Source organism: Pavona decussata, unplaced genomic scaffold, assembly GCF_977016875.1.
Source record: "Pavona decussata unplaced genomic scaffold, jaPavDecu1.1 SCAFFOLD_161, whole genome shotgun sequence".
Classification (NCBI taxonomy): Eukaryota; Metazoa; Cnidaria; class Anthozoa; order Scleractinia; family Agariciidae; genus Pavona; species Pavona decussata.
This window is the reverse complement of record NW_028145572.1, coordinates 1,472,501-1,488,654: the sequence shown is the minus strand read 5'-3', so window position 1 is coordinate 1,488,654 and position 16,154 is coordinate 1,472,501. Positions and strand designations below refer to the sequence as shown.

The 16,154-nt window shown below is 38.3% G+C and overlaps 3 protein-coding genes and 1 long non-coding RNA gene across 4 annotated transcripts in view; 1 reads left to right on the top strand and 3 right to left on the bottom strand.

Annotated features, from left to right (window-relative positions):
• Nucleotides 1–816: 816 nt before the first annotated feature.
• On the bottom strand, nucleotides 817–2,857 carry LOC146464661 (uncharacterized). Its single transcript, XR_014868444.1, has 2 exons — nucleotides 2,243–2,857; nucleotides 817–2,206 (listed from the first exon to the last, which is right to left on the bottom strand). It is a non-coding gene; the product is annotated as an uncharacterized LOC146464661 (long non-coding RNA).
• Nucleotides 2,858–3,164: 307 nt separating this feature from the next.
• LOC146464660 (stimulator of interferon genes protein 3-like) lies at nucleotides 3,165–5,876 on the top strand. The gene is made up of 2 exons (XM_085129463.1): nucleotides 3,165–4,264; nucleotides 5,304–5,876. The coding sequence occupies exons 1-2, from the start codon at nucleotides 3,317–3,319 to the stop codon at nucleotides 5,478–5,480; spliced, it is 1,125 nt and encodes a 374-aa protein (XP_084985589.1). The 5' UTR covers nucleotides 3,165–3,316; the 3' UTR covers nucleotides 5,481–5,876.
• Nucleotides 5,877–7,648: 1,772 nt separating this feature from the next.
• Nucleotides 7,649–10,564, bottom strand: LOC146464659 (uncharacterized). The gene is made up of 3 exons (XM_085129476.1): nucleotides 10,487–10,564; nucleotides 10,317–10,413; nucleotides 7,649–8,305 (listed from the first exon to the last, which is right to left on the bottom strand). Exons 1-3 carry the CDS (start codon nucleotides 10,561–10,563, stop codon nucleotides 7,820–7,822), a joined length of 660 nt encoding a protein of 219 aa, XP_084985602.1. The 5' UTR covers nucleotide 10,564; the 3' UTR covers nucleotides 7,649–7,819.
• A 1,637-nt stretch (nucleotides 10,565–12,201) lies between these two features.
• Nucleotides 12,202–16,154, bottom strand: part of LOC146464653 (oxaloacetate decarboxylase, mitochondrial-like) — a 40,948-nt gene continuing 36,995 nt past the window's right edge. Inside the window, exon 5 of the transcript XR_014868437.1 lies at nucleotides 12,202–13,010. The gene's annotated coding sequence lies outside the window, so the exon portion shown is untranslated. The remainder of the gene's footprint in view (nucleotides 13,011–16,154) is intronic.

Here is a 16,154-nt window from a genome sequence, read left to right as displayed (position 1 = left end):
GGAAGACTCTGGGGACATCGAATTTTATTACCGCAGGATTTCTGCAGTAAAACAATCGAAACCGTTACGGAACAGCCAATCAAAAAAATTGAATTTTTTCGATGTCCCCAGAGTCTTCCTGGCGTTGCCCCGCTGACCAAAAAGCCTGAAGACTCTGGGTACGAGATTGACAGTTCATAGATGTCAACATTCTCGTCCCCAGAGCCGCCTGGTCCTCTTAGCCGCTGGAGGCTGGGCACGAGGACCAAGTGGCTCTGGGGACGCAGGATTACGGAAGTCCTAGATTCTAGGACTTCCGGTATTCATGTATGAAGTCTTGAAATGTCATCAAATTTGGAGAGAATAACATGGCGGCTGCTAGAGGCGAAAAAAGTTTATTGAGATACTGGCGACTGTTCTGCGTCTTCTTATTTTGGAATCGATTTCTCTTCGTGAGAAGCTTGGGAACGCAATTAGAATTATTGTCGAAAAAAGGACGGATGTGTCAGATGTCTCTGCCTTCGACACATCCTTGATATTCCAGCTTTGCCCTTTGTTTTGACTCATGGCTGAAGGTCAGTGACTCCATCATTTTTGTCGCATCGCCGTTGAATGCGCTGATGCGGGATCAGATATCAAACTTGACAGCATGAAACTACCATCTGTCACATCTTCAATGATTCTTTGAAGCGAATCGTTAGACTTCTCTGTATCTCAAATGGAAGAAATATTAAAAGTGTATTTAAGTTTATTGGGGGAAAAAGAATTGGAAGGTTTTGGACAGTATAGAGATTAGGGAAAAGATCAAAGCAGCCGTAGTTGATGAGGCACATCTCATTGCAGAATGGTAACAAGTTTTATTCTGCTTCTTTTCACAATAAACATATAGATACTCTAGAACTATATACTTTGTGATCAGCCTAAATCACACTATACAAACCTGTGAGGGTTAATCTGTCATTATATTAAAGTTGTACAATGTTATGCAAATCGTTAATGGGAAAATGACTACAGTACGTTCGCATTTTTAGGATGGAACTGGTGTTTCTATGTTTATTACACCTATTTTAAAATCACTGGTGATCCTTGCAATCCGATTGGCTCTCAACAGTGCGATTTATTCATGAATCACACTATTTTTTTGTCTCCAAATAGCTCCCTTTACCCCATGAAAATAAAATGAAATAATAATTAATAACCACTTAAAAAACGGGTTTCTTGAAGCAGCCTATTATAACATGGACAAAAAGAAATGTGATTTCAAAATGGGTGTAATAAATTACTAAATATTGGACTTTGCACTCCACTCAGTTCTATTAACAATTATGCTTTTAATAATTTTTATACATGAATGCCATAAGAAGAATTATCTGTGCCCATACTGTTATACAGATGACTCATTATCATCAGACAAACTAGTAACACTAGCACTCCATCTCAATTATTTATGCCTGCAAATTAACTACCATACAGATTCATCGGATTGGATTATCCATCTCTGCTATAAATTCACCCATAATTTTTGACTTCAGCACACATTATTTAACTCATTCACTTATTATGTTACACATTGACGTTTGTGTGTTTAATCATGTTATGTAGCCTTCAAGAGACTTATTTTGAGTTCATTGAGTTCAATGAGTGTTCCAAATATTAAGTAAATTAAAAAGTTGTTCTAAAAAAGACCAAATGTTGAATGCAATTTCTATTCTGACAAATTTTCTATTATACAATTTCAAGGAATTTTCATATTTTCAGTGACACTCTTTTTGTGTCTCATAGATAATTCTAGCTGGTATTAGATTTTAAGGGATGATAGTGCATATGTAAATTATTTGTGTTGCCCTCTTCCACTTTCAAGTAGGTAATTTCCCAAATTCCACCACCACCCCCCCCCCCTCCCCCCGAAAAACAAACAATTAAACATTGTTAGTAATTAGTAATATTCATAGGGAAATAATTATTTTTTAGACCTGTTCCTGGTATGCTAAGTGCCATGTTTCCAAATGTACCTATAGTTGCACTGACAGTGACAGCAACAGAGAAAACAAGAGATATAATTTCAAATTCCTTAGAGATAGTGGATCCGGTCATCATATCATTGAAGGGAACTCAAACAGAAAGAACATATTTTACACTGCTGCTAGTTACCACAAACATGAAATAGAGGCCTTCTTGCTGCCTTACATCGCAAAGCTAAAGGAGCTGAGGGAGATTTCCCTTACTACTACTACTACTTATACTGTACTTTATTCAAAGTTACAAATTTGTGGGGAACGGCGCTCCAGCCATTTGTGATCGTCGCTTGAGCGAGAAGCAGTTTGCACCGATAGGCTCGGGAAATTTAGCCATTCAATGACGTAGAACTGCGAGCTCTTTCACTTTTGTCTCAGCCAACGAAAGCTCTTGCGAAGATAGACTCTTTTTCATTAAAGACTGCAATTCTTAAATGTTTTTTTTTTTTTGTGAAAGCAAGGTTGATGGAGTTTTTTTAAGGAAAATTATCATCGAGCGAAACTTCCCTTCCCGATACTCTAACTGAGACTTTTGCCAACTCCACACCGTGTTTCCTTCACGAAACTATTGACAGATCAGTGGTTTCCAATTAAAACCCGTTTGATTATAACGCCTGCAGATGTTTAAAACATTTGCCAACGGCTTTTTCGGAGAATCTTTAGCGATTTTTTAGCGTCCGCCATCGTGCTGCATTTCTTTTTGACGCTATTTTTATTTTTCGCGCCAGGCCGCCAGTCGCTCTGCCGCTAACATTTTCACTTCCGTTTTAGATTTCTATTGTTAAGAACTAGCCAATCAAATCCTGTGTCCCCAGAGCCTCCTTTCCCTCGTGCGAAGGCCCCGCCGGCTAAGAGGGACAGGAGGCTCTGGGGACGAGAATGAGATGTCAATGGTCCCCCCCTCCCCATTTTCCACTAAGCCAGAATAACTAGTGTTTTGTAAAGATCCGCAGGAATGTGCTGGCGTGGCGCCAAATCCTGGTAAAATCCTGTGTGAGGTTGTAACAACGACATTCATTCATTTGCATAATACAAAAAAACTGAATATCTCTGGAACTAGAGAAGATGTTGCAAAACTAAAAACACCATCCTTCCTTATTTTTAAAGGCCTTCTAAATAAGCTAAACTTCCTTTTATTTCATAGCCAAAAGGTGGTGATTATTCGCGAAATATCAAGCAAACAACGATAATTGAATGACGTAGTTTCCTGTAAAAATTAGCAACTGGGGATTCCCCTAATTCCAAGAAAAAAAAACTATTATTCACGCACAACCACACCTTATCTCCTGCAGAATCATCAAGCCGTGGAGAGATCTAGATTTATGCGTTCAAGCATGGATCCCCAAACGCAGAATAATGGATTTGGACCACTTTCCAGACGTCGTGGCAATTATGCCGTGATCACTGCAGCAGGTGTGATCGTAATTTCTGCTGTTGTCCATTTCAAGGCAACGGTCGCACACACTTCAGCAGAACAAGAAAGCAAGGAGAAAATCGATTTCCTGATCTTCGCAACTGCTCTTCTTATCTTGAGTTTTGCTGTCGGTGAGCTAGTGCGAAGAATGTGCTTGCTTATCGAAGAGCTACGACACAAACAGACTCGATATGAAGGAAGTTGGAAGAAGGTTTTCACTTCCACTTTCACTTTCAACTATGGTCGTAGTATTTTCGTTGTCTCCATTTTATCCCTTCTGATCGTATGCTACTTCCTGTATGAGAATTACAACACTTTCTTCCGTCCAGATTACGCGATCTTGTTTTCGCTAAACTGCTTCTTGGTTCCTCAACTGTTGTTTCTTGTTGGTTTCCGAGATCTTTCCATCGTGGAAATATCGCAGATCAACGAGAAAGAAAACAAAAACGTGGCAGATGGTCTCGCTTGGAACTACTATTTCGGCTACTTGAAGTTGGTGCTTCCAAAACTGGACGAGCGGATCGCAGAATCCAAGAGGGAATTCCGTGAGAAAATTACCAAGAAAAAGCTGTTTATCTTGCTGCCTAAAACCTGCTACACCTACGATACAATTGAGGAGTCTGACTCAAGAGTGAAATGCGCTGGTGACCTCGCGCCGCTGGAGATTACTAGAGGTGGGATACTGAAGAGGTCTTACAAACACACGGTGCACCGAATAGAGATGCCACGCCCAGACAATTCCGGGGAGATAGACGAATACTACGTCATCATGGAGTATGCTGTTCAGCTTATGTCTCTGTGCGACATGTCTAACAACCCAGAGGCTGGATTGAGTCGCCAACAGCGAGATGAACAGGTATGTTGTTTATTCAGAATGGCAAATTGTTGAGGAAATAAAGCCAAAATCGACTATTTCTCGATCTCCAACTACCTTGTAACAGTAGTACTACAAGTTAGAATGCCTTGTTCCAGCAAATACCCATACCCTTCCCATAAAAGGTTTTTGTCCCCTGTCAATCTACATCTACATATTTTACTCAAAAGATCTTCACTTGAACAATTTATGAGTTGAGTGCAGTGCGAAGTCCAGTGTTGTAATCTAAGTTATAATATTTGATATTTATCACATGCCACCATGATCAAAGGATGAATTTCAAGGGTTGTGAAAGGCATGTACAAATGAAGTGTTTGGTGCAAATTCCAGTTCAGCTTTTTACTTATGAAGGCCCTTCCCTTGGAATTTCCAATGACCTTCCATGGGGTGGGTGCGGATATTTTCTGGTTTGTGTTAAACTTCTTTCCAGTGGGGTACTACTCGGAATCCCAGAGTTAGTGGGGTTGTGCGGCTCGGTCCTCCAAATCCTAACCCTATTTCAGACCAGTACCTGGCCCGGTTTCAAAAACTCATTAATAATTTATAAGACCATTGACCTATCAAATGGTTGATAAAGCATCACATGCAGTGGTTTTATATCTGATAAAACCTCCTCCTTATTAGTATGCCATGTTTACCTTTTATCTTGTGCTAATTTCCAACATTCACAAAAGGATCATTGTTATGAACTCTCTTGACATGCTTTTCCAGGAATGTTTTTGAAGCCATTCAAAAAAACTCCCAGCACATGTTTTATCGGGTCTAAAACCACTCGGCAGTGCCTCGTGGTTTTAAATCCTGACAAAACACTGCTGCTCGTGTTTTAAACATTACATAGAATCCATACCTGTTTTCAGACTTTCTTAGCAAAATGGCTAAAATCCAATACCCTGTTTCAGACCAAAACAGCTAAACCATCCCCCCCCCTCCCCTCCCTGGGAATCCTTGTAAAACACAGTATATATAATGGGCGGCAAATGGTAATTTTCTTCAAAAATTGTTTTCTTGTTTATTTGGATAGGTGGTGCTGTTCATCCGCAAACTCAAAGAAATTCTGGATGGTTGCCCAGACTGCAGAGGAAAGTATGAATTAGTGCCCATCTCAGGAGAAAAAAATCAAGTAGCAGATGTGATTGTGCAAAGGCATCATGATGCCGATCTACAGCTGGATGAAGGAACTGAAGCCCAGTGGTTCTGATGTACATCCAAAGGTTGTCACAAGTGTTATAATTTAGAAGTGTTACTTTTCCATCATGCAATGATCCAAGTTCAATTAATTCAGACATTTTGGTGAATGGCAATTACTAAGGTGATAGCTTTTTAGTCATTGGCATAAAACACGTAGACAGACAGGCAGATAGCCTTAATTTTCACTCGACAAAATTTTAAAGCTAAAAGCTTGTGGGGTCGAGTATAAAATAAGTATATTTTAGTATAATATAATTAATGAACATCTAAAACGTATGTTCATATATGTATAAAATCCCCATTTCTCTGCCTCATATTCAAATGCTACATTTACTTTTATTGAGAATATTCCTGTTAGCTGGCACTGTCCTCTTTTACTGAATAAAGCTGCAGCATTTTACATCGATATCTTTTAACTAGCATAATTTTGGTGGGCTAGGATTCTTCCTAACTGCTTATAAATTTGAACAAATGTTCTCTAAAAACAAATTCCATTTGAGTACTTTACATTTGTATGCTCAAAGATTAGTTACTAATAACGGTTTTAAAATTCTATGAACACACCCTGCACACAAAAAAATTGACAGTTATTATGAAAAATGTTTCAGGATAGTCCCATAATATACAGATAATAATAATAATGATGGTGATGATGATGATGGTGATGATAAATAAAATAATAGCCCACTTTGAAAAAGAGTGATGGCCTGGGTCGAGAGTAGCTGCCCAAGCGATTGTGGGAAGGTTTGGGGGGACGTTGGCTATTATCTTCGCATTTTTGCGTCCCCCCAAACAATCCCACAATCACTTGGGCAGTTACTCTCAACCCAGGCCATCACTCATTTTCAAAGTGAGCTATAACAACAGGGAAACACAAACTCCACAACAACATAAACACTGAAGTTTAGCTGCAATGTTGATTGGATCTTGATTTGCCAACATAAAATCTTTCTGTCCTTGTAGCAATCAAACACCTTGTCATATATTGACATTGTTGTTTTTATGAAATTATATTATATGCAATCATTCCAAAATTGCAAATATGCATGCTTCCTCATAAACAATATGCTCACATAGCACCAAGACAAAGATTTCTAAATAATGAATTCTTCAAAGAAGAATTTCTATGCATATTATTAATTTGTTTATTATAAGTTATATTATTTTAAACTCCGAATATAGTGCAAATTGTTGTAGGAGTACATCATTAAAGTACAACTTCAAAAGCTCTCACTGATTTTTGCGTGACATAATGACATGACTTGAAAAAAAAAACATCCAATCTTTTCAAGTTGCCAGTCCATTTCCATCTCAACCAATCCATATACAAAGGCACTTATAAATTCTCTCAGTGCACTAATGCAGTTTAGGTTTGTATTGATAAAATTTTTAGTTGTACTAAAAATAGCTGACATAGTCCCTTTAATCACAGATAAAATATTGTCCTGTTACATGTTTTCATCACAAGCACTACACTAGCATTGGTCAATTATTACTACCAGGCATCTATCAGCAGAGTTCTGATGGCTATTGAACCCCAGAAGTTGCCTTACTATAGTTTCCTTGATTTTTACATATACTATGAATTCCAAAAATACACCCTAGGCTTATAATTAATTAAAGAACGTTTTTGGGGGGTTTATACTTGTGGAGGGTTAATTTGTTTCCAGTTAGGGCTCATTATTGGAAGGAGTTCACTATAAATATTGAAGGGATGAATGCACAACCACCATATGATTTCACATTTCACTCAAAAAGTGACCAAATGTTTGCATGTGGCCTTCAATTTAATCAAAGAACAATGTGCTGTATTTTTTCACTCCAAAGCATGTTTTTCCGCTTTTTTGTTCTTTCAATGGCTCGATAGCTTGGCCTTGTTTACTTGAAAACCAAGCACAAACCAGCACAAAAAAAGAGCAATGTTCTCAGACAAAATTGGAGGCAACATTTAATAATTAAGAGACTTTTGAGCGAGATGAAAAATCAACCTAAAATTCGACAGAAGATTGTTATGCACTCAGCCCTCTAATTGCTTGGGTTATTATTGTGAATGACTTAATTTAATTATTGCTTTTTATGCTGTTAATACAGTGATAAAGTTACACATATTACTTAAACTTAAATAGTAATATTATGCTGTTGTAACTTAGGAAAATTCAGTAAATTAAAACACTAAGACACAGTTTGCTTTAATTTATTCTTTTCTGCTGTATGACAGGAAATGTCATCTCAATTTTATCTGTTCAGTGATAAAGTTACACATAGTACTTAAACTTAAAATAGTAATCATGCTGTTGTAACTTAGGAAAATTGAGTAAATTTAAACACCGACAAGTAATTTGTCCTTTTCTACTGTATGACAGGAAATGTCATCTCAATTTTATCCACCAGACCACAAATTATAGTTTGGCCAGGTTTGACTGGTGACACACCCTGTGGGGTCCCTGTCAAAATTAAATCCCCTTCCTCTAGAGTCATCCTCAGACTGATGTAACTTATCAGATGAGGGATCTTGAAGATGAAATCTTGTGTATTGCCATCTTGTTTCATTTCACCATCAACCTTCAGCCATAGGTGAACATTATCAGGGTCTGGAATCTCTGCCTTTGGGATGAATTCACTGATAGGCAATGCAGTGTCAAATCCTTTAGCAAATGTCCATGGCCAGCCATGTTTCTTGGCCTTATCTTGAATATCTCGAGCAGTCATGTCTAGAGCAAGCGCATATCCTCCTACGTGATCCATGGCATTTGATTCTGAAATGGATGCTCCTGTTTTGCCAATCACAACAGCAAGTTCTACCTCATGATGCAGCTGGTTACAGCCCGGAGGGATCTGAGAAAAAGACTTAAAAAGTTAAAATCTTACATGTCTCAATATACCAATAACATTTGTGAAGTTTAAAACTGGAAAAAGAGATAAACATAGCAAATTTTACAATAACTGTCCAAATTCCCGCGCGCTGATTGGTTCCTAGCTATTGTCTATAAGAGTACAGACAATAAAAATGACGTCAGATGTAACGCGCGCGCTTTCTCAACGAAAAAAAACAGCCAATTCCACTCGTACTTTTTCCATGTTATTGTAAAAAACAAATCGACGGCAGTTTTCTATGGTCTATACTCTTATAGACCATAAAATGACGCCATAAAATGTCCAAAACTTGGCAGTGAAACCACTCGCCTGCGGCTCGTGGTTCCACTTGAGTTTTGAACATTTTTTGACGTCATTTTATGGTCTATAAGAGTATAGACCATAGAAAACTGCCGTCGATTTGTTAAATATAAATATTTTGACAGGAGAACCAAGTGTTTTCCAGTGATGATTACATAAAAGTGCCAACCAATCGGTATCCCAATATAGTGTAGGCAGTATGTGGGATATTTATTACCAATTAGAGACGACTGAGACATCTGATGAAAATCCTGCAGTAGCAGCCTTGTTCCTGGTACTGTTGTTCTCTTCCTCTCATGATGAACATATTAAAAGTAAGCATAAGGGCATGGGAATAGGTTTTGCATTGGCTGAATTGTCTCTCTTATATAGGCAGAATGCAGAAATTAGGTGCACCCTGTGTTCCTTTGACGTTCAAGCTTAAAAATGGAGCTCCTTTAAATTTGCACCCCTGAGCCAAAATATTGTTCAAATGACCCTCGTCAGTGCCTTTTTTAGGCAATTAAATGCTCCTATCCCAACCTCATCACAGCAATCAGTCGTGACACCACATATGAGCCACTCTATGCAGTGTCTACTGGCTATTTCTGCAACGTGACAGACTCAGCTTGGGAAACATGCCCTTAATACCATGGGAGTCTCCCCCAACCGAGGCCCCTCATACCTCACCCGTCGGTTCTCTAGTCGGTCAGTATAAAATGCAGACTGCAGACTGGGTATAAAATGCAGACTGCAGACGGCAGACTGGGTATAAAATGCAGACTCAGAGCAAAACCGCCTCTTCGTCAAATACAGGATACATTTTGAATTGTTCAACTTAACTTACGCTAGTGTCATACAATCGTCTTTCAAGATCAGTTCCCATGAAATTGACATTATTATATTCTTTTCGAAAAGCGTCAACCTTGAAATAAACAACACCAAAGCATGACGTAAACAATAACGCGGACACATGACCTTTACTTCGCACGTGGTTGACCTTTTCACCGCTTTGCGTCAACATGATATCGGCGCCATCGGTAAGTGGCAGTCAGGGTGGCAGTAAAATAATGTTTTTTGAATAAAATATGTGTTCATGTATTGCTAGAATACTGAAGGTATACAATTTGTCTTTGACAAACTTCGTTAATATTCAAAGAACTAGTTAAAATCTGTCGATGTCAAATTGCTTGCCCCCTCGGAAATCAAGTCTGTTTCCCTCGATTATAATAATTATGAAAACCGTCATGGGCGTAATTGTTTACGAACTAATGCAAAGCAACTAAGCTCGAGTCTTCTTTGTGAAGAAAGAGCCTCAGGAAATGAAAGCTACCAAATCGAGATAAAGAAAACAAACTGTTGAGAAATGGGTCAAAAATAAGGTCAATTTTGTGGGAGATGATCTCGGAAATGTGATTGCGTGACACTAGGGTAAGTTGAAAATTGAAAATGCATCCTGTATTTGACGAAGAGACGGTTTTGATATCAGTCTGCATTTTACACCCAGTCTGCAGTTTGCAGTCTGCAGTCTGCATTTTATACCTAGTCTGCATTTTATACCTAGTCTGCAGTCTGCATTTTATACTGACCGGTTCTCTTGTTCACCCCTTCCAATAATTCCTTCTGTAATTGTATACAGGGCATGCCTGCTGGCGAATTGAGAAAGAGTCTTTATAATTTTTGAGACTTTTACCTTGATTTTGCCTCCTTGCTTTAGGTAGCTTGATGGTGGTTTAAGGAAGATTAATGGGTTCTTGGGTATGGGATTTCCTAATTCCACGGCGTGTTCTCTGTCAAATAAAGACGAAACAGTTAATTTTATTGTGCCTTGCACGGTGTTCCTATCATAATATGTTTCCAAACCTGAAATTTCTCCCTACTCCAACAACTTTCCGCCCAAACTCCATAAACCTCCGAAGTTCACGCGAAGGGGCCGCCATTCTTATGCGCCGATCAAATCGAAACTTCAACATCCCCCCCCCGGGCAAACCCCGGGCATTTGACTATTTTCTGTGCCCGGGAGTGGGGAATTTGACGGGTAAGGCCTTCCCAGGGGTGGGGAATTTGACCTTGCCTGGGTGGGGTGGGGAAAATTGAACCGGAAGTGTCAGGTTTCAAATCGCTTTTTTGGGAGGTCGCCGAAGTCGCTAACAGCTATAAACACGTGTTTGAACGAGATGGATAAGAAAAGGAAGAGATACAGCATTACAATGAAAGCTTACCAAAAAAGGTCTTCAAAAGTGAGAGTGCTTAAATATTAATTATTTTTATAGATTGCCTGTAAACGATGTAGATTTTTTATACAAGGAGTCAAGCTGCGGCTTTGTCCTGCAGTGAGTAGTGAAAGAAATAAACACTGTCGAATGAAAAACCGCTTTGGCTTAAATTGCAGAATATCCAGCCACTCGAATAACATTCTACGTGGCCGGCTAACTAATTAATATGTATTTCTATGCATTTGTGTCCGCAGAGGTTTTTAGAATAGTCATAAAACAGAAGTGAACAGTTAAAGAAAAAAAAATATTGTCGAATGAAAAACCGCCGCTTTGGCTTAAACTGCAGAATACCCTGCCACTCGAACAGTCTACGTAGCCGGCTAACTCATTTTAAATATGTTATTATGTATTTCTCGTTAAACAACCGTTGCCGTGTTTCGGAGTTAGAACAGTTTACACTTGCTGATTGTCATTGTCCGACTTAATAAATTCAATTTCCAATCATGAGTTTCAATGTTAAAGTTGTGGTTTTTGTAGTAACTCATGACAGGAGCCGACAACGATTGTTCTTTAGGAAGGGCATTTGACAGACAAATCCGACGATAAGGTAGGGCATTTGAACACCATTTGGGCCCTAGGGGGCGGGAATTTGAACGATCCAATCTTCAAAAGTTCAAATGCCCGGGGTTTGCCCGGGGGGGGGATGTTGAAGTTTCGAGTTGATCGGCGCATTATGGATGTACCTCTTGACTTCCGCTTGACCAATGAGAACTAGTCTTTGATTGTACAATGACCAGGCCAATGAAAAGTGTAGTACCTTGTCTCCGGGCAATCATTTTTCGTGGTAAACGATTTTCGAGCTTTGCCTCGGGCTGTCTTAGCGAGGTTATCTACCTTGAAGGGAGTTAGCGACCGACTGATTAAAAAAATTATAACCTTCGAACTGGGCAACTATCCAGCTTGTCACAAGTGGCTGGACAAAAAGATTGTGAGTTAACAGAGCCAATAATCAAAGGCCTTCCGAGCTTTACAATGTCTGGGCGATTTTGGCCGTTCACAACAGGGCCAGGTGGAATGACATTTTTGACAGGAAAACCTCAAGAAAGCTAGCCCACAGGAGCCAAGATACAGAGTGAGGTAAAAGGAACTGGGACTGGAACTGTCAGTTCACCTCCAATCCAAAGTTTGGCCTTTTCAGCACTTGTCGACACATTACTTCACTCAAAGTTTCAATTTCAAGGAGTTGGGGGTGGGGCCAGGGGGAGGGGCGGGGGTGGCAAGAGGAAAGGTTTCTTTATAGAGGGTTAGGCTTTCGGATTTTTTCCCTGAATACAAGCAGTTCTAAAAATATACAAGCAGCCTAACTTCACACCTTGTAACTATATTTTAATTTGGCATGGAGCACTTCATGCCTTGGAACAGGGTTTATTTACTGCATATGGTAAATTTGACAAATAATTAAACACCAGGCTTCTGGAACAGTTCTTACAAAAGTTATTCTTCATTGCACAACAAGCTGAGGTGGAAAACTACAAAAAACAAAAAAAAAACAATAACAACAGAGAAAGGAATAAGCCTGCAACCTCTATATTTTATCAGATACTGTCTTTAAAATTCCTATTCATACATCAATTCCTAATCTTTTAGTTTTGATTAAGTTGTAAAGCCTTTTAATTAGTTATAATAAAATTTAGCACAATAAATTATTTTAATTTGGATTTGTAAACCTTATCGCAATTCAGCTCTTAGCTGCAAGTTTTTAAGGTGAATGAACTATCTATCTCTATCTACCTCATCTATCTAATCATACATTAACAAGAAATGTAAAAAATGTAAAGTTTTGGTCCTTAATGTAGCCTCGTCGGGGAGATTTTATTTAGATAATTTTGCACTTTCTTCTCAGTTAACAAAAGATTTATTCCTACAGATAAGATTTTATGTTTGCAAGAAGATGGAGTTTGTACATGACTGTGGATTGTGCGTTTCAAGGAAAAAAATCCATAGCCAACCCATGGGTGCGTGAAAAATATAAAGGGGGAGCATAAGGAAGGAAGATACGCCAGGGCAAAAGGAATTGCATGGGCCTATCCTTCTCCAATCAATTTTCATCAAAGAAAGTAGGTCCTTGAGGGTTAAAAATTTTTAAAATCTGTGATGCTTTCAATTCTCTCCTCCCCCCCACCCCCCACCCCTTTTGGCACTGCAGGCAAGGCGCCAGGTGCTGTGGTTGTTATGACAACATTTAAATACTTGTGCATTCCAACAGTGGTGAAAAACTGCATCTCAATTGACAAAAGTATATAAACCAAAGATGGCTCAATTTGCTTTAAAGTGCTTATGAACTTCAAAACAAGTTTAGCTTATCTTAAAGACTTTTTAAAACAAATAGGAATGGTAATCCTTTTTTGTAATACCTGATGACCTTATAAGTGGTTGGGGACAAATCACAAAATCAAGACCATATCTGGCAATATTGCAGACATAAAGTACTGCATACTGTGATTTTGCCATGGCAACAGCTTTGTTTCCAGATCTCTCTCTCATGTTGGAATGACATTTTGACAAACATCACCCAATGTTTGGTTCAAAGCAGCAAGAGAATGGAGCCAAGAGTGTTGCCAAAGCAACATCATACTATAGACCATCCTGTGTCTTTCTTAAGTTTCAATTACGTAGGCACATTCTTTCCAAAGAAATTCACGATTTTGTGAGTTGTCTCCATGCTGTTACCACTAAAATGACGCCATCATTTTCTCATTTGCATATTACAATAAATTAAATATCTTAGTTAAGGTGATTCCGCTGAAAAAGAAGGAGTATTTAAAATTGTCTAAGACTTGGTCCAGTTCATGACTATGTTATGAGCATTACAAAAATGCAATAAAAAATGGGGGTCGCCGTGCTCGTTTTTGTGCAACCTGGATGGCTATTATAGTAAATAGATGACCTACGAGGTTTATATTAGGGAGATATGTCCAGGATCGACCTTGTTAGCAAGAATTTGCTAGCAAATTATTTTCGCAAAAGTAACAAGGATTTTCCTTGCTAGCTAAAACCGTTCATTATAAATATCGCAAAAATCACAAGAATAACAAATGTAATAAGATTCAAGACTTAGGAGAAGATGAAGGCAAGAAGGGCCCCGAAATGTCCGCAAATATCACAAATATCGCAAAAGTAACAAGGATTTTCCTAGCTAGCTAAAACCATTCATTACAAATATCTCAAACATCGCAAAAATAACTAATGTAACAAGACTCAAGACTTAGAGGAACTTGAAGGCAAGAAGAGCCCCGAAATGTCCGCAAATATCGCAAAAGTAACAAGGATTTTCCTTGCTAGCTAAAACCGTTCATTACAAATATCGTAAAAATCGCAAGAATAACAAATGTAACAAGATTCAAGACTTAGAAGAAGATGAAGGCAAGGAGGGCCCCGAAATGTCCGCAAATATCGCAAAAGTAACAAGGATTTTCCTTGCTAGCTAAAACCGTTCATTACAAATAACGCAAATATCGCAAAAGTAACAAGGACTTTCCTTGCTTGCAAAAACCATTCATTACAAATATCGCAAAAATGGCAAGAATAACAAATGTAGCAAGATTCAAGACTTAAGAGAAGATGAAGGCAAGAAGGGCCCTGAAATGTCCGCAAACATCGCAAAAGTAACAACGATTTTTCTTGCTAGCAAAAACCATTCACTACAAATATCGCAAAAATGGCAAGAATAACAAATGTAACAAGATTCAAGACTTAGGATAAGATGAAGGCAAGAAGGGCCCCGAAATGTCCGCAAATATCGCAATTATCGCAAAAGTAACAAGGATTTTTCTTGCTAGCAAAAACCATTCACTACAAAAATTGCAAGAATAACAAATGTAACAAGATTCAAGACTTAAGATAAGATGAAGGCAAGAAGGGCCCCGAAATGTCCGCAAATATCGCAAAAGTAACAAGGAATTTCTATGCTAGCTAAAAGCGTTCATTACAAATATCGCAAAAATCGCAAGAATAACAAATGTAACAAGATTCAAGACTTAGAAGAAGTTGAAGGCATAAGCATTGTTGGTCGCCATCGTCCAGGGTACCGTGACAGTCAATTCCTTCCACCACGATAGGCAGCCAAATGTTAAATGCGCCGGCCGAAAAAGGATGTATGCTTAAATATGTGCTTGGTTGTAAACGGTATTGTTTGGAATGAAATAGAGCGCGTTACCGCTAAGGTGTGATTTAAATGATTTTTTTGTTTACTGTCGGCTACTGATGTTTTAATAGGGCTGGCAGGCGTGTCAAAGACAAGGTTTTATTAACTCGGTCCCAAGGGTGTCATGATTGCTTGAACAGAGGAGGTTCCATTGTTATACAGATAATAAACTGAGTCCTAGGAAAATGATCTTAAAAAGAGTAATTAAACAGAGTTCACGGATCACAAAGCAATGTTTATTATTCATAATTATCTATCCATTTCTTTCTACTGTGTTTTTATTTTCCGATTGTGACACACACGACTGGACAACAGGAAGTTTTGCAAGATTATTTGGCGCTGAAGTTTAATTGCTTTGTAAGATACAATCGTCACAAGATGTGAATTTCCATCATTAACTTTCTTTGGCCTTGAATTTTTAAACCTGCCGACACTAGGACTAAGGATTGACAGAATTGAAGTACTCTAGACATTTGCCTGTTATCATTTTGTTGTAGTAAATTATTTTTGTAGCCGCACTCTTTAAGCATACTGTTTATATTGATAGCAATGAGTAAAAGTTTCCCAAAGACCGCGCGTTGTCTAGTAAATTTTATGGGTTTATCTCCTGAAAAGTTTTTTGAACACTTGTAAGAACTTGAAACGTCGCATTCGGTTATAACTTCATTATTTTTGTAAAGGTGGCAACAATGAAAGGTGATTGAAACAAGCGGTTTGGGAAGAATTACTCTTAAGTCCGAAAATAACCAAAGGCCACCATAATTTGTCGTTGATAAATATCTATCTTTATTATATAACTAATTCATCACAAACCATAACAGCAGTCAGGAATGGCCATTATTCATTCCGCCTAAGGTATCTACAATCATCAAATAAGAAATATAACGAATATTTACGGGCCGACCGCGGTTGTTTTGACACTCATTACACCAAGTAAAATTGGTGAAAACATTCAGGTAAAAAACTCATAAAAATCTATTTACCAAAATGTGCAATTGGTAAACTATATGTCCAAATGAAAGAAATGTTGCATATAGTCCAGGGTCCTTGTCATGGGTGTTGCAACACATTCTTACTTATCAAACATTAGGTCCAAATTTAAGTCGAAATT

What these genes read in the sequence shown, in the direction of transcription:
- LOC146464660 (XM_085129463.1), top strand. Translation starts at nt 3,317, where the DNA reads ATGCGTTCAAGCATGGATCCCCAAACGCAGAATAATGGATTTGGACCA. An exon ending in GCCAACAGCGAGATGAACAG is followed by an intron (nt 4,265 to 5,303) that starts GTATGTTGTTTA and finishes TTATTTGGATAG; the next exon opens with GTGGTGCTGTTCATCCGCAA.
- LOC146464659 (XM_085129476.1), bottom strand. Translation starts at nt 10,563, where the DNA reads ATGGCGGCCCCTTCGCGTGAACTTCGGAGGTTTATGGAGTTTGGGCGG. An exon ending in GGAGTAGGGAGAAATTTCAG is followed by an intron (nt 10,414 to 10,486) that starts GTTTGGAAACAT and finishes TTTATTTGACAG; the next exon opens with AGAACACGCCGTGGAATTAG. An exon ending in AGCAAGGAGGCAAAATCAAG is followed by an intron (nt 8,306 to 10,316) that starts GTAAAAGTCTCA and finishes TCTTTTTCTCAG; the next exon opens with ATCCCTCCGGGCTGTAACCA.